At 40.5% G+C, this 23,299-nt stretch overlaps 1 protein-coding gene across 1 annotated transcript in view; it reads right to left on the reverse strand.

Annotated features, from left to right (window-relative positions):
- Positions 1–23,299, reverse strand: part of LOC140339556 (ras association domain-containing protein 4-like) — a gene marked incomplete at its 5' end in the record, with an annotated part of 68,292 nt that overhangs the window by 26,615 nt on the left and 18,378 nt on the right. The window contains 3 exon segments of the mRNA XM_072424309.1: positions 284–335; positions 13,444–13,545; positions 15,872–16,023. Of these exon segments, the coding sequence (XP_072280410.1) occupies positions 284–335; positions 13,444–13,545; positions 15,872–16,023 (306 nt within the window).

The following is a 23,299-nucleotide window of genomic DNA, read 5'->3' on the forward strand; positions in this document are numbered from 1 at the left end:
ACAACTCAAACACCATAAAACAGCTAAAATGTATATGTATAAGAACACTGTCAATAACTGTTCATAGAATCTTTGGTTCAAAAATATTTTGGGCTGGTAATGATCCCATCATTAGTCATCAATACAACCTTGGTTTCTCTCTCATGGTTCTATCACACATTCTGTATTTTTTAGTCAACAGATTTCACTTTTTAAAATTACACAGGCCTGTCAGACTAACTACATAGAACAGATTAGATGATGCATTTTTTACTAAAGAAAAAAATTCTTAAGTCAGGCTTACCTCCTGTCTCATGAAGATAATACAGTCCGAACTCCGAAGGGCTGTTTTCCACCTTAATGGAATAAATGACATATAAATTAACAGAAAGGTTATACACTATTACACTTTTTAAAGTGTGACTTCTTAATAGACTGGATAAGTGTTAAAACCTCCATAGGAGTATATTGCGTTCAGAGCCACAAATAGAGAGATTTGGTCACTTGTTTAAATGTCATAAAATAAAACCATGGGGATATCTGACCATGTACGGCCACACACTTTCAATGGTTTCTTGTAGTTACTACACATGTATTGGTATTAGACTATACTTTTGATCCATGATCCAGGTAACACCATTACTCATGGGAGGGAAAAATGAACTACACGAAATGCTAGATGTAAAGAACAAGGACTACTTTTTCTTCTCTACTGAAATTTCAATGTAAATCTCAATTTTTTTGTGTGTGTGTGGTGGAAATTTTTCACATATATAGTGTAAAATGCATCAGTTACACACAAAGCTAGAGGGCGCTTATGTAGTTTCAGAAGAAAGCTTGGCTGAAATCAGGAGTATGGAGTCACTAAAAAAATTCAAATACAGTAATTTCAGAGCTATTGTACTTAATTAAATTGCAAATGAATTCTGGAGTTAACTGCTTTAGTAAAAAAGCAATATCATCCTTGTAGAAAACATGTGGAGCATTTATTGTTGGCTTCAGATTATTACTGACCACATGTGAAGATTACAAACATTCACACAATGCTTTTCCCATGTATACATATTTTTGCAAGGCGGCATCCTAAATATATCTCATTGACTTAGGGAAGCTTGTGTTTCAAATAAACAGTAAATATTTTAAAGCCCTAGACCAGGGGTGTCAATCTCAAATACACAGAGGGCCGAAATCAAAAATTTAGACCAAGTCGGGGGCCAAACTTGTGAAAAATTGTGGACGTTCACTGCTTTATCCAAACTGACGAAAAGAACACCTACATACACTTTAGGGGTGAAAATTTCTGACTTTCTATGCAGCCTGTGTGTTGTTCATCCTCTCACATTACAAGTCTGATGCTAAATATTACACTATGCATTCTCTAATGGATTGACACAAACACAATGCCCCTGGTAGTCAGACACCATGTGATCATTGCCTAGGCTTTGTGTCACATGATGGGTGTACAGGAATAATGTATGTAATGCATGTATTGAAAATGATGATGTGAGATGGTAACACGAGTGGGTGGGCCAGATGTGGTTCATTTTCAGAATTCTTTAGGGGGGCCAAAAAAAAGGACCTTGAGGGCCAGATGTGGCCTCGGGCCAGAGTTTGACAACCCTGCCCCAGACCTTTAAAATATACAAAAGTCAACAAGCAAAATTATTTCTAAGCTAATGCCAAATATGAAGCTGTCAGGTTGTCTTGGGGGGGATAGAGTGCACACATCTCCTGTGTATCTCTCTATAGGTTTATGCTACCAGGAGAGGGAGCATGCTCAGTGTGATCCCCCTGAGAGTGAAGGTGTACTATAGCAGCAGCACGAGAGCTGTGTCTGTGTCTATCCATCCCCTTATGTTCTTTGAACCCCAATTTCCCCTTAAAGAGAAGCTGTAGGTATATTTAAATGTAGGATAAGTTGGCGACTCTTGAGGCTAACCCCCCTAAAATTTTATTGCTGCGGCGCCATCACAAGATAGGAAAAACTATACCTATCAGACCATTCTACCCTGTCACTCATATTTGGCCACTTGCCTTCTATGAACCCTAATTTCGCAGAAACGGAAGGATGTAGGGACCTGAGAATGTAGTAGTAAGAACATGTACCCCTTGACTATCTGTCACATGAATTGTATTTCTCTGGAAGTATCCATTACAGAGATTTTGGGGTACAAAGAAGGTTATCAGTTCCCTATAACTGACAGGACACATTGTATGGTGTCGTTTCTGCTCTTTGGTACAGGAATGGTGAACAGGGAGCAATATATGACCAGCCAGCACTGTATGATAGATTTAGATTTGTATCTTTTACAAATAAAATGTCGCAATAATAAAATGAGCATCAAATGGTCAATGTAGATATTCTTGATTTGTCATTTCTTTTAATTAGTGCATGAACGTTACAGTAACTAGTAACATTTCCATTTTTTTCTATTCCTTTTTGGTCACATTCTATTCTAGTTTTAAACATACATTTCAAATGTTTGTTTGCATATGTCAACAGCGGCCCCCAGATGAAACAAAAGGGTTGGGCACCACAGTTGATAACATCTGTCAATATAAAGCTGTTTTTCTATCTTTAGAATTCCATTCTAAAACACCTTGTCATAATCCTTTGTACACACATTTTTGTGTTTTGATTTTCTGATTATACTGCCTTAAATGCTGCTTAATCAGACTAAAGCTACGTACACACCTTCAATAATTGTCGTTTAAAAACAAACGATCAACAATTATTAACGATATCTGTGAACGATCATATAGTGCCGATTATGTACATGCAGATAATGATACGATCATTCAAAGATAATGTGCACATGCTAGATGCGATAGTTTGAACGATACAGGAAGTGATGCGTACCGGAGAAAGTGACATACGTGTACCAGAGGAAGTGATGTACAGGAAGTAGGGGTCTGAAATTTGTTATAAAAAGAACTTGTGTTCGAAAGATCAGTCTTACAAACGATCATTTGGCACACTGCTCCTTTGTCTCTCTGTGCAATGTATCTTTCCAAAACCTCAGCTTTCGCTGTGATGGATCTGAACATGAGGATGATGTGAAAGTTGTGAAGCAGCACCGGGTTTAGTGTAAAGATTGGTTTTTGGACCGTGACATTTCGCATGAGTATCTGCTAAGGGAACTGCGCCGTACATTCCCAGATGGCTACAAAAATTACTGTCGCATGAGTGTTTCCAGAAATTACTTTCCGCAGTGGGACCTTTTCTGCAGAAACAAGTTACATTCATGAGAAAGTCAATAACAGCTGAGCAGAGGTTGATCGCCACGCTAAGATACTTAGCCACTGGAAGATCTCTGCAGCACATGAAGTTCCCCACTGGGATCTCACCACAAGCAACGGGTCATATCATCCCTGAGACGTATGCAGCATTTATCAAAGGCTTATCAAAGAGTAAAGAGAGAGTACATGAAGGTAGGTGCCCAATACAATCATTAAAACAAATATACACTTTTTCACCAAAAAAGATAACATTTATTTAACAAATTGCAAAGTTTTAGTGAGACTATAGCACATAAATAAGAATAAATGACAATACATAACAGTGTAAAAAATAACAATAAATAACAATTTTAACTACAATATAAATGCAATAAAAAGTTGTGACACACTCTTGCTATAATTCCGTATATTGGTGGCTTTCATTCACAAAACTATAGTCATTTGATCGAACTAAGGAAGGGCAGTGACAAGGCTCATATTGGTGGTGTGGAGTGTAGTTAGTTACAGGAGAAGGGTGAGGCTGTGGGTATGGAGTGGGGAAGGAATAAGTAGGGTATTGTGAGTCATCAGAGTGGATGTGGCAGCAGTGCAAGAAAAATAAATAGAACAAAAAATAGAACATATTATTATGCATATTAACTATTCCTATGTTATCCTTTAAGTTTCCTGATACACAAGAGGAATGGCTGGCCATTGTTTCTGACTTTCAAGATTTTTGGAACTTCCCAAATTGTGGAGGAGCAATTGATGGGAAGCATGTAAGAATCACCCCACTGGCAGACATTAGATCGTTTTATTACAACTATAAGGGGTTTTTCAGCATCATGCTTATGACAATAGTGAATGCCCGTTATGAATTTGTTTTAGTTGACAAAGGAAGAAATGGGTGCATGTCTGATGGAGGGTTTCTGGAAGAAACGCCATTTCACAGGAAGCTGATGAACAAGCAACTGCGCCTTCCTAGAAACAGCCAAACTGTAGAGGGAATGAACTTAGTGTTTGTTGCAGATGAAGCATTTGAATTACATGACAACCTGTTATAACCATATTTTCAGAAAAATTTGGACCAAGAAAAAAAAAATTCAATTACAGGTTATCTTGAGCTCAGAGGTTGGTTGAGAATGCATTTGGTATTCTAACAAATCGCTTCAGAGTATTCCAAACTGCTATCAATCTGCACATAGACAAAATTGACAAGATAGTCTAGGCTTCCTGCATAATTTTCTACGCTGCAATATTTGCAGTTCATCCTTTGTTCCTGTAATGGAGCAAGATTCTGCTACAGCAGCACATGGCACAAGCAGTAACCAATTCACCGGTCTAGTGGACCTACAGCTTGCAGTACCTCAGAATGCTTCAGTGTCCGCTAAAGAAAACCGAAGCAAGTACTTGCAGTACTTCAACAGCACTGGAGCAGTGGAATGGCAGGATAGCATGACATTTTAGTCTTTACACCATAATGTTTGTTGGACTGCAATAAAAATCTGTACTAATGTTTTCCTTTCTTTAATATTATTATTATTAGTCATGCCTGTCTCTAAATTGTACAAAAATAAATAAATAAATAAATATATATATAATAATAAAAGAAGTTAAAGTACAATAATTTAGGAATATATACATTCTCTGTGGCATTGACTGCTTTGAAGCCTTTACTTTGCTCATTTCTTTTTTAAAAACAGTGCACACATTTTGGATCTTGTGCTTCACATAGTTTATGTCGACCGCAGGATTTATGTTTTTGCAGAGCTCCACAATAGCGGTATACGCCTTCATCCTTAGGTACCGGTTGGAATACTCCCCAGACTTCACCTTCCACAAACAGGGATGGGATCTGTAGGTCTCAATAAACTCACGCATAAAGTCAGGGTTGTTGAATGGGTCATAGGCCATGATCTCTGCAAAACATATAAAAAATATCATTAAGTAACTTAAAGCACTACACACTGAAATAGAGTACAAGTACAAAGCAGCATCACCTACCTTACAAGAATGTTGGCACAAATGTTCATTTGGAAATAATCATAGGACTGAATGTTTGGAGGAACGCACGTGGATGACCTTGCACGGACTGTAGATTTCCCACAACACCTTGCATGTCCAAGCACTTCCTGTCACATGATATCCTGTGATACGTGGGAGAGATGTCACAGCCAAGACACAGCCTTTCCAGGGGAGCATCACCAATGACACATGAGGAGATGGGGCTAATGGTGGCCATTCTGGAGAAGAAGGATTATGATGGCAGGAGGGCTCATTACTCTTCTCCTAATGCCAGGAATGCCGTGGTCAGACTTAAAAAACAGAGAGAGGGTCATATTGGATGTACTTAGATGTTGCATGGCCAAAAAACAAAGTACATTTTTTGGTTTTATCTATTACTTTTTTCATTTAATTTTATTTTTTAATATTTTTTTTTTGCAGTTTTTTATATTAATTTTTTTTTTCTTTATTTAATTTTTTATTTTTGCATTAGGACGCCGTGCATTAAAGGAGAAAGGCTGGCTGCTAGGGAGGCACATCAACAAGAGCCAGAGGTAGAGGAACAGCAGAGGTAGATAACACAAACACACCTCGTTCTACTCACAGGTAATCTTGGCTTGAGTAAGGCAGAGAGCTCAAATTCCCAAAGCTCTGGGGACTAACTGAGCACTCTCTGACCAATTAGCAACACTTAATTACACCTGGGTGCAGGTGCACACATCCCAATCAGGATTGGCCAAGGAACCAAGCCTTCACTTTCCTTGGCAAGATCCAGGGCCACAAAAAAACCTGGTTCCTTTCTGAAAACCAAATAACACTTTCTCACTTTTTTTTCCTGGAGCCTTTCTAAACACAGGTAATAACTCAGTCTGGGTGCTACATATACCCCATCCCAGACTTTTCCGGACAGGCACTGCAAGACCCTGTCACATATCCCCCCCCTCTGTTTGAACCTGTGGGGTCGGACACTACCTCTCCACAAACAGTAAGTTCTAGAGAGAGTGTCTGCATTACCCTGTAATTTTCCTGCCTGGTGCTCTACCGTGAAATTTTGCAGTGACAAGAACCATTGTGTCACTCGAGTATTTCTCTCTTTTGCTTGCGACATCCATGTAAGGGGCGAATGGTCCGTAAATAGTTTAAATCGCCTACCCAGAAGGTAGTAGTTTCTGGGGACCATTTTATCATTACTGACCCTCTCTCTTTCGTTAAGTTCGTTAATAGAGCTACCAGAGTGACAAAATGTGGGGAAAACCTCCGGTAATACCCAATCATCCCGAGGAAAGTCCGTACCTGCTTTTTGGTCACAGGTTGTGGCCAACCATGATTCGCCTCTACCTTGTTCAGTATAGGTTTTACAAGGCCCCGACCTATGGCATACCCCAGGTAATGGGCTTCCTCCATACCGATGGAGCATTTTTTTGGGTTGCAGGTAAGACCTGCCTTCCGGAAGGAATTTAGAACAGCTTGTACTTTGGGAAGGTGACCAGGTGACTAGGTAGGCAGCGGCAAAGTGCTGATGGGATCCTAATACTTCATCCATTAGCTGCTAAAAAAAAGCTGGAGCCCCTTGGAGGCTGAAAAGCATCTGTACATACTGCCAAAAACCTTGGTGAGTGGAGAAGGCAGTTTTCTCTTTTGCCTCTACCGTTAACTGCATCTGCCAGTATCCCCAAGTTAAATCTGAAGTGGTGATGTACCATGTGTTGCCTAGATTCTCGGTAAGCTCATCTATCCTAAGCATGGGATAAGCGTAAAACTGTGACACCGCATTCAACTTACGGAAATCATTACAGAGCCGAATGGACCCATCTTGCTTTGGTACCAGGACCATGGGGCTGCTCCATTCACTTTTTGACTTCTCAATTATCCCCAGTTTCAATATTTTCTCCACTTCCCCCTCTACTGTCTGTGGGCTTAAGGAATCCTATAGGGTTTTAGGCGGAACCGTACCTGGGGATCAGTAATATTATCATGCTTCAGCACCCCCTTACATCCGGGCAGATCCAAGAACGCCTCCGAATTTCTCTGCAGAATTTCTTTTGTAGTGCCCTGGAGCAGGGAGTACGTTGACATTTGTGGATTTCTTCCCTATGTAAAGTTGAAACTTCTTCCTTTATGTCACCTAAAAGGGTTAACTTGCACTGTTTAATACTGTGTAATTGCATTTTATGTGTTGTAATATATATGATAATTATCACTATATTTACATGGCTCTGTGGAAAGGGTTAATGAATACTAAGAGACTTAGAAAGGCTGGTAATTTTCCACAGCTGCCCTTGGGTTTAAAGAAGACTATGTTTTGGAGGGAAAAATCCAGACGTGTTTACCATGTTTTGGAGGGAAAAATTCAAACTTGTTTACCACCAAAAAGCAGACAGCCTGACCTTTTAAATGTCTGGTTGTAGCTCTGTTGATATGTCTGGAAACTTGTTTTTATCTGGAAAACCTGCTGTGTCATTGCCATTGGGTATCATTGACGTTCTAATGTAAGTCTATACCAGACAGGAGCTGAAACAATGTATCCGTTTGTGCTGAGCTTCTGCACTCCACTCCACCCGCTAGAAGGTTCTAGTCTAGCAAAAACTGTATATAAGGAGAGCAGTCAGAGCCCCTAGTGTGTTGCAGTTAGGGACCAGTGCTTGGAAGAGGAGACTCTGCCAGACTACTGAATGACCAGAAGAAGACGCTGAGACAGGGATACGCTGACACAGACCCTGGATCACCAGCCTTGGACAAGGGTACCAGCCTTCTGAAGAGAAAGAGGGACAGCTAGCTCAGGGGTTTCCTCAGCATCAAACCCTTCTTCTGCCAGGGAGGAGAGTGGAGAAGCCAGCCTAATGCCGTGCCTGTATTGTTTGTTTTGTACCTGAATTCCTCCAGTAAAAGAGCACCCTGGTTTACTGCAGACCCTGACTCTCTGGACTTATTTCCTATTGGGGTGCACCACGCCTTACGTCGCAGCAACACGTGGTGACACCTTGACAGTGCCACTGCACTTTTGCTTCCTGCTTCTGGGGAGTTGACAGGACTTAGTCACCCCTACATCTTGAATGCCTGCCTGGGCTAGGGGAAGGATCTGAGGGTTAGCAGACAGAGCCTCCCTATCCTTCCAGCCCTTAATTAAGTTAACATGATAGATCCTCTCCTTTTTCCTCTTGTCCGGTTGGTAAATTTTTCTAGTTTACATCCACTACCTTTTCCAATAGTTCAAATGGCCCTTGTCATGTCACCAAAAACTTGCTCTCAACTGTGGGGACGAGGATCAAGACACAATCACCCAGGATAAAAGAGCGGACTTTTGCGGAACAATTATACACCCGGCTTTGAGCCTCCTGAGCCCTTTTGTATGTGTTCTTTCACCGGAGGCATGACTGCCTCGATGCGATCTTGCATTTGGGAAGCATGCTTTATTACCATCTCTTAAAGTACAGGTGCACATTTTCCAATTAGGATTGCAAGACCCAGTCACAATATATATAAATATATACACACACATACATACACAGTATAAAAAAATAAAGAATGAACGTTCACATATATACACATATACACACATGCACATGCTCATATATACACATGCACACAGTGAAGCACCCCACAATGAACGTTTGTTCATCGCGCATGCTAAGAACATTCTCGATCACTCGACCGTACACACAATAGATAGCAAATGATTGTCGCTCATTTAGATCTGCCGGGACATTCGTTTCCAGCGTCTTTCCTCGCTCGTAGGCGTCGTTATGCACCTTTTTTGTTAACAATTATCGGACAAACGGCTGTTAGTCGTTTGTTTTTAACGATAATTATTGCAAGTGTGTACGCAGCTTAAGGCTAGGTACACACGTGCAATAATTATCGTTTGAAAAAGAACGATCAAGCATTATTCCCGATTATTTTGAATGATCGTATTGTGCACAAATCGTTGAAATATAATCGACCAATAATGTACATACTAGATACGATCGTTCAATCGATGGAAGAAGTGACATGTACAGGAGAAAGTGTATCACAGAACAATCCACAATCACTGAACGACCGTAGACACAATAGATTACGAATGATCGTCTCCCAATCAGATCTGCCAGGAAGGTCGTTCCTTTCCAGCGAGATTCCTCATTCGTTGGCGCCGTTAACCAGTCATTGTGCACTTTTTTTGTTAAAATTATCGAACTATCTTTCGTGGATTGTTTGTTTCCAACTACAATTATTGCATGTGTGTACGCAGCCTATGACTAAGACCTGGTACAGATGTCTACTGGACGTCAGAGGATTGTTGCTGGAAACAATCTTTAGTGACAGATGATGGAATGAGTGCTGTACACACAGAGCCATTCTGTTCTATGTAGGGGGAGAGTATAAGTAAGTTGTACCCTGCTGTTTTCTCATTTTCAATCAGTCGATTCCCTGTGGCAGATTGATGAACGATGACGGGAGACCCCAGTACTCCTATCAGACTTTCCCCTGAGATGAGCTATGTTTTAATCTCGGGCAAAAATGGGCAAAATGTGCACAGCGGCCCCCCAATGCTACAGCTGATTGATGAACGACCGATTAGGAATGACCATTATTCACGCTAAAGAATGATAGAACAGGGCAGTGTATCTCTCTCATCCTCTGTCAACTGTTCAAACATAGTAAAATAGGATGGTGACTGTTGCTGGACTGCAATCTTCAAGTCATTCCACAGATTTTCAATGAGGTTTTAATTTGGGCTCCAGGTAGGTCATGCAAAGAAATTAACGGTTCCCTCCTTCGTACACTATGTAGTAATATTTGCTTTGAGCTTCAGGTCTTTGTCATGTTGTAAGGTGACTTTTCCCAGGAGTTTGTTGGTATTTTCTGCATCCATGTTGCCTTCTATCCTGACAAACGCCTATGCAGACATACACCCCTGCAACAGGACACCATCATCTGCATGCTTTACTGTAGGTATGGTGGTTGTATTATTTTGTAGAACACTTGTAAAACTGTCACATGCACACAGTGGTTAGTGTTTGCCATAAATTTCTGTAACTGCTTCATAGTTGCCATAGGCTTCTAGGTAGCCTCCCTCACCAGTTTCACTCTCCTCACTTTTCTACCCAGTTTGGAGGGATAGCCTGATCTGGCGGAGTGCACTAGTAGTCCTGAACACTTTTCACTTCATAATTTTAGCTCTTACTGTACTCCTTGGTATTATTAAAACCTTTGATTTTTTTTATTGATCTAATTTCCAGACTTGTGCCTGTCTATACCTTTATCTCTGAGATCTTTTGGCAGTGCCTTGACACTCATAATTAATTTTTGTCATTGCAGTTGCATTGTCAAGCACTGGAAAGCTCCAGGAATAGCTGTCTTTTGTTAAACTAATCAGAACGATAACAACTGAGGACAGGTGTAAGGCTTTGTACATACAGTATACTTTTGTCATTCGAAACGATAATTTACAATGAGAAAAGATCAAAAGATGAACAAGCGCTGTACATACAGCACCATTCTGTTCTATTGTAAAAGGGAGGAGGGAGAATGAGGAAGCAGCACCCCGCTGCTCCCTTTTCTTCACTTCCATTGCGGTCGTTTGTCTTCCAACGTTTGTGGATCCACCAGGACACACAACTGGACTTTGGTAACCAACATAGGACTGTTAAAATAAAATAGGCTATTTTGTTTCACCAGTTTACAGTAACACCTTGCAATGAATCAGCCCTCGTTTCCAGTAGCCTGAATTCTATCTAGGTCTTTTCCTTTTTTTTAAATTATCCAGGTGAAATCTATTGACAAAGGCAGGGTAGGACATTCCATATATATTTAATTTAGCTTCACCTCCATGGTCAGTGATTTGGTGTGGTAATACCTTTATCCTTATTGGACTCTATTATTTTACTAGGGATTTAAAAGACCTAGTCCTTTAAAAGGTAAAATATAATGACAAGCAAATTTCTAAATTGAATATGGTAGAAAGATGTTGTAACATCTGACATTAGCTGTTTTTCTATCCTTTGAATGTCATTCTGAAACACATTGTCTGAAAAATTTCTAAATCTTGTTTGTGAAAATTTTTGTAGGTTTGTGTTTGCCTTGACTTAAATATTGCTAACTCAGACGAAGAATAAGACTAAAATCAGATTTGGCAAATACTGTCACCTTGGACTATGACTATACTTAGTAAATTTACATTTTAAGTGCCAAGCAATATTATTTAAATTGGGATGCAAATATATTCAAATGTAAAATCAAATGTAAGAACAACACATTTTTGGAGCTAAGCATTTTGTTTTCTGAATTACATCGCCTGACTTGTGCTTTTCACAACTTGAGATCTTTTGGAAGTGCCTTGTCATCCATAATAAAATTGTTTGCTTTCAGAAGCAATAATAAGCACTGGAAGGCTTTGGGAATATCTGTTTTTATGCTAAACTAATTAAATGATAACAACTGATCACTGGTGGAAGCCAATCACTTAGCTTGGTGTGCAATGGAGAAAGCAATTAGTTACACATGACTGAGTTTACTTAAGTATTTTTAGGAGGTGAGTGATCCTTTATCCATCCTAGTGATTCTGTTTTTTTTCCTGAATTCCTATTATATCTTTTGTGTGGATGTTAGGAGTAAACACAGCTGGATTTTGGTTGGCAAACAATAAAATGTGAATATGTAGGGATGATTCTTTTCTATACCCACTGTACTTAGCAGACCAAAGGAGCAATTAAAGAAGTTTATTGTTTACATAGACTTTAATCTCAAAAAACATTGTTGCTTTGTAAGCATTCAATTTGGTTTAAAAATATAGTTAAGTAAGGTTTGGGCAGTGTGGTATTGGGTACTGTTGATATTTATGCTTGCTTGTTAATAATTGTATAGTCTATGCTAGAAGTCTAGCAAACAAGATAGGGGAGTTGGAAGCCTTAAGCTGCGTACACACTGCCAATTTTTGTCGTTGGAAAGGATCTTTCACGATCCTTTCCAACGACAAGGGAGTGCACGATGCATGAACGGTGCTGTACATACAGCACCGTTCATGCTCTATGGAGAGGGGAGGGGGAGAGTGACGGAGCGGCACCCTGCTGCGCGCTCTCCCCTTCACTTTCATTACGATCGGCTGTCGTCCATCGTCCGTGGATCCGGCAGGTCGGTCGTCCGGACGATGGACGACACCGACTGTACACACGGCAGATTTTCGCCCGATAATTGGCCGATGCCGATTATCGGGCGATAAAAATCTGACGTGTGTACGTAGCTTTAATGGTGAAGAGAATTATGACTTGGTTGGCATTGCTGAATATGTATCACTTCCCACATACAGACAGACACCAACACCCTTTCATTTGAATCTGTCTTTACGAAAGAGAGTATACCCAGGAATATTGACAGTCCAGTCATGCGAAGAACAAAGCCAGGATTCAGCAATGCCAACTAAGTCATAATTCTCTTCACTCATTAAGGCTTCCAACTCCCCTATCTTGTTTGCTAGACTTCTAGCATAGACAATACAATTATTAACAAGCAAGCATAAATATCAACAGTACCCAATACCACAGTGCCCAAAGCTTGCTTAGTTTGCTAATCCTCGTCACCATTGACTTGACATTTGATGTGACTCCAGTTTCTGATCTTCTTTTGATTGCACTGATTTTTGGGTCAATATACCAAGGTCTCACTATGCCCTGAAGAAGCCCATGAGGGCAAAACGCATCGGGAGAGACTGTAATTATATGGTGTTTATGTTATATGTTTATATGGTGTAATTAATTTAGATTAGTAACAATAAAAGTTTTACTTCTTGATAGTTCTTGTAGCCACAGCCTGGGAAGAAAAACCTGTTTACTGCCAGCACACTACATAGAAGGACCCCTATTCCATGTGCGTTGAAGCAGTGGTCACTCTGAAAAAGACTGACATGCCCCTGGGAAGTCAGAGATAGAGCGTTTCTATTACCAGCAAAAGGTTTGTTGAGCGAAGAGATATAAGTCTATATTGCATGTTGGATCACAGCAGGATTATCCTGCTGTCATACAGAAATTAAAGGTTCTCCTCTACAGCAACAGTGGGCGTCTGCTTGGGTGCTAATGACACCATTTTACATTATTATTCTTTTTAGATATAAGCAGAAAACCTTTGTGCGTGTTTTCCTTTTATATGTATTTTATAATAAGAATACATTTATAATAACCATGCAGAAGAATGGGTGTGGAGCAACTAATTTAAATGAACTATGATCTAGTTTTTCTTGATAATTTATCATTCTTCTTTTATGCTTACCCTGAATTTTTTAAGCAGCAGGTTTAGAACCTGGGACGTGTTCATGGTGCTGGTGACACGCACATTTGTCACTGAACCATATGCTGGAGTAAACACAGAAGTCTGAAAGGAAGCATAAAGGAAATCTGTGATTTGACCTCTTCCCACAATAACACTTTTATTTCTAAAAAGTCAAATTAGTATAGTAATTTTTGAACAAACACATGCATCTGGCAAGGAAAAAAGAAACTAGGAAGTACTGTCATTATAGTGATTGATTCCAATTGCATATTAAGTAAGTTATAACAGAAATGATATCTAAACCCAGTTTAAGATAATCATTATATTTAAGCAATGCACTTTTATGGTAATGAATAAACCGTAAATATTTATTGTAATAAACACATGATAGCTGTAGTTACATAGGAGTTTTTTATGCCTGTTTCATAACTTTAATCCTTTGTCCTCCCATGCTCATCTCCAACAAAATTTCCCATCTTCCTTTTTCTTCCACCTACTTGTGTTTTTTACATAGTCTTTTACCTTGTTTATCAAGATAGCCTTACCTAAATCTGCTGAACAGGAACCCTTGGTAGAGCTGTTTTCTCTGCAAGGGAATTATGATTAATTGGCTCTCATGCACCCATGCTAGGTACTCCTCACTGGTCCCCTTGAGCTGACCCCATCAAATGTAAACAAGGAAGCAAGAGGCAAGAATCCTGTCCCTGAAGTGTCATGTGCCCATGGCTTTTGGTAAGTAAAATGGCATTTAAATGTTTTTAGTTTTTTACCTAGCAATTAGTTAAAAAGCGGTAGAGGGAGGAGTGGGTGCACAATTATTTTTGTTGTCTAGAAATCAAGCGAAAGTAGAACTATGGCATACCATTAAAATATATGTCTTAAAGCACTTGATTAATCAATGTATCTGTACTTCAGCTCTACAAATACCTGTTGACTCTGCCAGCAAAGTATACCTAATGGTGCTTCCTGTGATGGGGTGGCAATAATGATGAACTGCCTTAAAGCAGTTGGCGCATTTATGCAAGGTGAATCTGCTTAGACAACAGTGAGATGTAAATTTGTTGCAGTGGGTGTGGATATCAAAATTTTTACGGCTGATTAACAAGACTGTAGCTAGATACACAAATTAATGGATGCTTTGGCTCAGTTAGTAAGGGAAACTGTCCGTTTCTCACCAAGGAACACATCCTTTTAAAGGCTGTTGGCTGAAAGGTGTGAACTGCAATATATAATATTTTGCTGGTTAGCAAAAGTTCTGTGACTTGACAAAGAAGCAATGAAGGACAATTTTTTTTAATGATCTATACTATACCTGTCAATTACAAATTTAGTATGGCTCAAGCTGTCATCTTTTGGTGGCCTACTATACTTCTCAATGTAGGCAGCCAAATTGACTTGACTGAGCCCTACTGCACCTGTCAGTAGCAGGTACTTTAGACATGGGGGGGGGGCAGAAAGATTATGCAGTATGGGTCCCAGAAATGTCTGATGTTGGCCCTGGTGTTAATGGATCTGAAAGCAAAGAGGAGTCAAACTTTTTCTGTTGTTACTCAGTTACAACAGAAATAGTGTGTAAATCTTTCAAAAAACCTCCCCCTTACTTTGGAGAGGTTCCCTCTCACTTACTACTTTTTCTACTGTCCCGAAAGAGAAAACTCCTCACTGGAACACAGATGTGAAAATAACTGACAGGGATTTTAACTAAGGATCAAAATACAACAAAGATTTTAAAAATACCATACTCAATCCAAATGTTTTGACTTTAAATTTTACTTCAATACATTCTTTAAAATAAATACCCAAAACATACAAAGAATTTGTATGGGTAACAGGCTCAGATTAAATTAAATACAGTATGAAGCATATTTTTGTAGCACCATGATTGCACTATTGTGAAAACATAAAACATATACAATAAATACAAAAAACTTGGTCTAGACTTGGGCCATATTGGGCCTGATTTACTAAAGCTCTCCAAGACTAGAGAAGATTATCATGGGAGAACCTAGAGGATCCAGCAAACCTGAAATAGATTTTTTTTAAATAATTTGCTATTATTTAATAAATATTTGTAATCTAGGACCAGATCAATTCCGGGTTTGCTGGATCACCTAGGTTCTCCTATGATAATTTTCCCCAGTCTTAGAGAGCTTTAATAAAGCTATCCCATGTAAAGCTAGCCCATGTTCTCCACTATTGGGGAGCTTTAATAACGTAGGGCCATTAGCCCTAGAGCTGTTAATGCCATCCACTTGCCAATCTGAATATACAAAATACTACAAAAAGACTTTATAATTTAAAAAAAATCACTTTAATACTTTACAAACCACAGAAATTTGGAACTACACTTACTACAAACACAGACTCTCAAAATAAATCAAAAGGCATCTTGAATATTTTACCAAAAACAGGAGTTGTTCTTGTGTACCTTATGATCATAGAAATGGCCATTAATAGAGAACCTGTGACTTCTCAATCTTTGTGCTTCTTCTGGACTCTTGTGCTTCGAACGTCTCTGAACAAAGCTGGCATCACTTCTAGTCCGCTTTAGCTGAGGTGTTATTTCCTCTTCACCTAGGTCTGGTAAAATTTGAGACCGAATCTTAGATTTAGAGCTAGAAATATACACAGGTTACAGGAAATATTTTGATAAAATAGAAGCACCCCATAAAGCATATTACTGAGAATAAACTGTAATTTAAAAGCATAAAATGCATAGTACACACCACAATGTATGTACCTAAATGTTTGGATAATAATTTTGTATTAAATATTGTATATAATTTTATGTAAAATATATGGACTTATTCTATAAGGACAAAATGGCAGAATTCTAACCGAGGAAAGGCAACAAGAGTGAATATGAGTATATACTTTTAAGCTACTTGTAGAGACATTGTTCCTGGCCAGCAGGGATGCAAATACTACTGTAAGGCCTGGATCAATACCAGTATTCCCCAGACACCAATCCCCCTATTTATGCTGCAGTCTTTGCCTATAGCAGCCCCCACTCAGCCTCAGGAGACTAGTTGTGTCTCCCAGCACTCAGTTGCCCGCATGATTTGGTGCGCAAAGAATGGTGTCTGGAGATAGGCCGGCAGCGGACCCCGCGCCCACCAATGCAGAGTACAGAGCCACAAATGCAGAGTAAGAAGTGACAAGAAATCCAAAAAACTAGCGGAGGTCAAAAACACAGGAAATCAGTCTATCCAGCGAAGTACAAGAGTCGGGGTCACAAGCAGAGGTCAGTCCAGGCAATTCAAATGGATAGTCAGAAACAGGCACAGGTCAGTAAAACTCACAAAAACACTCCAACACAGGTAAGCCCAGCAGATGTTATAACAGGCACCTCTGACTGGGAGCAGAGAGGCTATAAAGCCTCAGCAGCCAATAACAGCCTGGGATTAACAGGAACTACTCTGCTAATTAGCTGCAAACAACTCAATTCACTTCAGCTGTGCAGCCCTAGTGCAGAGGATGCTGAGGTAAACCTCAGCCACAGGGATGTTGCAATCTACAGAGCATTGATCCTGCAACCCCAGTGCTACCGCAAGCGCAGCCGCCCAAGGGAAAAGGCTGCGTGCGCCCCCCTGCGGTAACGTATCGCCTGGGATCTTACCCCCAGAGAGCGCCTCCTAACAATACTTACCTCTCAAGGAGAGGCCTCCGGACCCACCACCCGAGGTTTTTCAGGGTTTTCGTTGTGAAACCTTCTAACAAACTTTTCCGCATGAACTTGATGCGCTGGACCAAGCTCCTTTCCTCTGGACTGTAACCTTTCCAATCAATCAAATTATTGGAGAGAATTCTGTACCCAATGAGAACCTAAAATTTTCTAAACCTCATACTCAGGCTCACCTTCGACATCCACGGGGGGGTGGGGGGTGGGAGGCTTCAAGGAAGGTGCCGCATTAGCTGCTGATTTTAAGGAAACATGGAAGGAGTCTACACTTCTAATAGATCAAGGCAGGGTTACCCTATATGTTACTTTATTTATTCGCTCAGCAATAGGGTATGGCCCAATAAATTTTGGCCCAAGCTTGGTGAAGGGTTGGGGAAGGGCAATATTCCGGGTGGAAACCCAAACTTAATCCCCTGGAGCAAATTCTGGCTCTTTGGAACAATGTCGATCAGCAAATCGTTTCTGCTGCCTGGAAGCCTTAATTTTTTTTTTGTATTTGAGACCAAATTGAGACATAGTCCAATCTTCCAACAAAGGGATGTTGGAGGGGGGACCAGACAAAGAGGAGAATTTTGGATTCTGTCCACCCAGACACTGAAAAGGAGACATTTTAGTTGATGAATGTTCAGCGTTGTTAAAGGCTAACTCCGCAAATAGAAGGTATTTTGCCCATTCCTCCTAACAACCTGACACAAAGCAGCGGAGATCCTGCTGGGATACAATGCAACCAGAAAATATTCTAAATGAAAAGTTGCGATAATACCTGCCATTGGCAGTTTGTGTAGGGGTACAAAGTGTGCCATTTTACTAAACCGGTCTACCACCACCTAACCACAGTGCATCCTTTGGACACTGGTAGGTCCACTATAAAATCCATCGCAATATGCGACCAGGGTTTGTCAGGGAGAGGCAGTGGCTGAAGGGTACATGCTGGGGCTGCACGAGGAGTTTTACTACGAGCACACGTGGTGCAGGCCTTTACAAATGCTCGAGTATCATCAGGAAGGCATGGCCACCACACATGGCGTACCAGTAATGCCAAAATCTCTCCCTCTGTTGGATGTCCAGTAACCTTAGACTCATGAAACTGCTGGAGGACCTGCAGGCTTAGGGGCAGTGAACATATACCTGTCCTGAGGGTTTGCCTGGAGGTGGGTCCGACTGATGAGACTCCAACAGGGCTGATCGATAAGGGGAGAGCGAACTGGCAGATAATACTCCGAGCACACAGTAAAAAGGAAGAATTGATTCGGGCACATAATCTGTGCAGGAGCCTGCTTCACGAAAATTACATGATAGGGCATCGGCCCTAACATTTTTGGACCCGTCTGTATGTAATGGTAAAGTTCCTACCCCAAGTTTGGATGCATCTACCTCCACAAAGAAGGGTTGCTGGGTATCTGGATGTACAGGGATAGGGGTGGAGCAAAAAGCCTCTTTTAACCTTTTAAAAACTTCACAAGACTGGGTTGGCTACTGGGAGGAATTTGCTCCCTTTCGTGGCAGATCAGTAAGGGGAGTGACTATGACTGAATAGTTCTTAATAAATCTCCTATAAAAATTAGCCAAACTTAGGAATCTTTGTAGGGCCTTCAAATTGGTGGGCGAAGGCCAATCAAGGACAGCAGTGACCTTGGCTGGATCAATTGTTAGACCCTGATCAGACACAATGTAACCTAAAAAATGAACTTGTTAGACTTCCAACACACACTTTTCTAGTTTGGCATACAAATGGTTCTCCTTCAGTTTCTGAAGAACTGCCTAAACATGAACATGATGCTGGGCCAGAGAAGGTAAAAAGACTAAAATATCATCCAAGTAAACCACTCCAAATTTCCTAAGAAAATCACGGAAAACATCATTTTGGAAGTCCTGGAAGACTGCTGGGGCATTGCATCACCCAAATGGCATAACCAGGTACTCATAATGCCCATCCTTAGTATTAAAAGCAGTTTTCCACTCATCCCCCGCCTTATTCTGATGAGGGTGTAGGCCCCCCACCAGGTCAAATTTAGTAAATACTCGGGCATTGACTACCTGGCCAAACAGGTCATCGATATGGGGTAAAGGGTATCTGTTCCTAATGGTAATTTTGTTTAACCCTCTGTAGTCAATACATGGTTTTAGACTACCGTCTTTCTTTTCCACAAAAGAGAAAACAGCCCCAGCAGCACATGTAGAATGCCGGATAAAGTCTTTTTCCAAATTTTCTTTTATATACATTTTCATGGCCAAGTTCTCAGGGACAGTGAGATTTTAGAGGTGCCCTTGGGGTGGCACCTAGAAGCAGGTCTATTGGGCGGTCATAGGCCTGGTGAGTTGGAAGAACATCCGCGGCCTAAAGACAGAATACATCCGATCGGACATAAGGAACGGGCAGCTTCTCTAGGGATGTACCAGTAACTTGGAGAGGTAGTGAGCTTACTAAACCAATGAAAAACATTTCTCACCCCATTAAACAATCGGTCCAGAATCCCAGTCAACTATGGGATTCTGTCTGCGCAACCAAGGCAGCCCCAAAATTACAAGTAAGGAAGACATATCCAGGAAAAATTCAATTTTTTCGTAATGTGCATAATTAGCAAAAGGTTTCTACCAAATTCATATCCAATAATATAAAACAATATTAAAAGATTCTTTATACATGACTGGATAAATCAGAAACAATAAATTATAATCAATGTGATTTAAATTTATGTAGAACAAAAGTATTTTGGATACTATAGTGATAAATATACCAAAGATCAATATTAAACAATACAATACAGTGTTAACAAATATGGTATTAAAGTAATACTAAATAAATCTAAACACTGAATTCTGAATGGTTTATAAATATAAAGTGGTTAATAGCAAATTATAAAGTGTATTGACACGGGGAAGAAAATAAGAACTTTATTTACCATTACCATTAGTTACTAACTTTCCATTTAATTAACAATTCAAGTACCCAAAGTAGACCTACAAAACAACTTCCAGGGGTCCCAAATTGTATTAAATTCTACCAATTTATTTGTAGGAATATGGGTCATCTTATCATTCACCATAATCCAGTTAATTTTAGAGAAAAAAGGGGTCAATGTAATTGTGGTTGAATTCCAGGGTTTCGCTAAAGTGATTCGAGCAGCTAACATCATCAGCTTTAATAAAAACAGTCTCTCGAGAGCACCTCAAATCTCGCTCCAAGACTCTAGTTAAATTATCAAATATCTTTCTCCAATAGGTTTGGGCAATGGGACAAGACCACCACATATGATACATTGATCCCCCAACATCACATCCTCTACCAAGGGGAGGTTGATGGATTACGTTTAGAAAGCATCTCAGGTACCAAGTACCACCTTAATAACACCTTTAATGAGGGTGCCGCGCGGCTGGAATCCCCCTAAATTTTCCTCCCGTAATCGCTATGAGCGTTCGATACGGGAGCGCAAAACCATATTTTTTCAAATTTTACCCATGCACACATGTATGAGGTCATCAATATATTGTAAATAATCAAAATCTGACCCTTTGTGTCAGCTAGGGATCTACAAGACTTTTCAAAGGGGTTTAAAAATAGGGGACGAGGCACTAACTGAATTTTAGATTCAATAAATGATCAAATTTGTCTATAATAAAAGTACTCATAAGACAGTTTCTTTTTTAACTAATAATAATACCAGAATCGATTTCCACCCATTGTGGCGTAATCCCTTGCAACGTAGATAAGGGGCCAGCATAGTTTTTCTCTGAATCCTATTTCGTTTATTCCCTAAGATGAAATGCATAATTTTTCACTGAAAGTGGCAAAGTAGAAAGAGGTATATTGATAGGGAGAGATGCGGTCTGAAAAAATGTTCCTAAATAAAGGGATATAATTAGCCTGGAACAAAGACTGAGGAGCAGGTGTTTATTGAATCTCTAAATATTGAAGTGACTTAGATTCCCAATATAAATCAAAGTTTTTCTAAATAGGGTCTATTTAGAACTCCAGGATATTGATATTGAGAGCCTGAGGTTTCAACCAGTTAACATGAAGACACGAAATTACTGTAAATTTATCCAGAGTTTTAAAAATATTGGGCAATGTAACATGAAGAGAAGAAACATATAACAAAATATCATCGCCAAAAAGAGCACATTTGTGTTCCTTCATTGCATTTTATACCCTTAATATCTCGATGGTCCCTAATTGTAAAATCCAACGGTTTTATTGCAAGGCCAAACAGTAATGGGAATAATGGACAGCATTGACGTGCACCTCTCTTAATATGAATATCAGATGAAGGAAACCACTTAAGGAGATGTTCGCCAAAAGGCTTATCATAAAGTGCTCTCAAGATATTCAAAGAATTATTACCAAAGCCCATCACCGTTAAGGCTTTAAACATGTATGTCCTAGATACACTGTCAAAGGCTTTCTGGAGATCTAACGCTAGCAACATAGCCTCCCTATTACCACTACCATCCCAATTATTTTCCATTATACAGTTATATACATCAGTCTCGTCTTTACCTGGTTTTGGAATCACACTAATAAAAGCGTGATTTGCTTCCACAGTAAGATGATTACCATCTCGTAAGTAGTTAAAGTATGTAACTAAATGTGGGGTCAATTGAGATGCAAAAGATCTATAGTATGCATAAGAGAAACCATCTGGACCAGTAGCACTGCTAGCTTTTAAACCCCTTAAGTCCTCTAAGAATTTCCTCCTCCGTAATTGGATTTTCCATAATGTGTACATGTTCAGGCTTAAGTTTAGGTATATGGAGGGCATTAAGAAAACTGTCCATTACTGCTCGAGGAGCCTTATGTTGTTCACCATAAAGAGATGAATACATTTTTTTTTAAAACCGATAGAATTTTTTCTGGATTTTGTTAGATCTTCACATCTTTTAGTTTAATCTTGGGAAGGGTAAACATTTTTGGTCTTGGGATAAGCTTATTAATTAGCAGCTTTCCAGGCCTATCTCCCCAGGTATAAAATATATGAGCAGCCCAACTTAAAGCTCTCTCTGCTTTAGTAGTAGGTAATAAACTTAATTCTGTTTGTAAAAAATCTATCTGAGGGCAAAGGTCTAATACTGGATCAGATTTATGTTGCAATTGTATGGCATTCACTCATTTTGGAGTCAATAAGCATATCTCTAGCCTTCTTTTGTTAAGCTCCTAATTTAAATAATTCATAAGCTTTACGAGCCTCCCAGGTATTCCCTGGGAAGGTATCCTTGGGAAACGTAATTACAAAATAATCTTGAATCAGGTTTCCAATCTCAATCTAGGATACTGGATCTTGTGGATCTTCGCGGCCGAATGCTCGCTGTCAGAGGGGGAACTCCAGGATTCGGAGGAGGAGGCGACCAGAAGGCGGCGCAGCGGTACGGCGGCGCAGCGGTACGGCGGCTGCGGGCTGGGACGAGACCCGGCAGCCCGGTGAGTACCTGTCGGTTTGGGGTGTGCGGGGGGAGGGAGGGGGGGACTGTAATGTACATGCTGTAATGCCTGCTAGTGACATTGGAAGCAGTGTGGGGGCTATGGGGGGGCCACCTGTCTGTAGGCCAGAGGGGGCGAGTCAAGGGGGGGACCTCTTAAAGGGGTTGCGGGATTTGCTTTTCCAGTTTGGGGGTGGGGCTGTTGGGGGTGTTATGGGAGGCAGCCGGGAAAAGGGGGGTGAGCAGGGTGAGAGAGTGCTGGAGGTTTGCAGAGAGGAACAGGTCCCTAGGGTGGACAGTGGTTTGGCCACGCCGGGGTCTGCAAGTACAGGGGACAGTGCGGGTGGCGTTATATCTGGGTCTGTTGGTGACGGTCGCAAGGACAGCAGTGGGGAGGCGAGCAGTCCAGGGGTCGCGGATGGGGCAATAGGTGAGGTTTATGTGTGTTTCGAGGGACCGCTGGGGGCTCACCTAACTCAAGAGGCGAGGGAAAAAATTTGGAAAGGGGAATATGTTGACATATTCTCTTTGTTACTGGTGGAGCGTTTTGGGGGGCGGGAATTGAAGCCGGGGGAGAGTAAGCGCTCTGGTGAGGAAAAAGGAATGTGGCGTTTGATCCGGAGCCGGATTATTGTTAAGCGCTGTTCTGCTACCTGGATGCGATCAGTGAGGCATATAGAGTCTATGGGGGCACTGCGTGGCTGAGATACGATGAGCAGTTTAGGCAGCGGAAGGCTATGAGGCTGGGGATGCGTTGGG

This window comes from Pyxicephalus adspersus, chromosome 10 (assembly GCF_032062135.1).
Source record: "Pyxicephalus adspersus chromosome 10, UCB_Pads_2.0, whole genome shotgun sequence".
Lineage (NCBI taxonomy): Eukaryota > Metazoa > Chordata > Amphibia > Anura > Pyxicephalidae > Pyxicephalus > Pyxicephalus adspersus.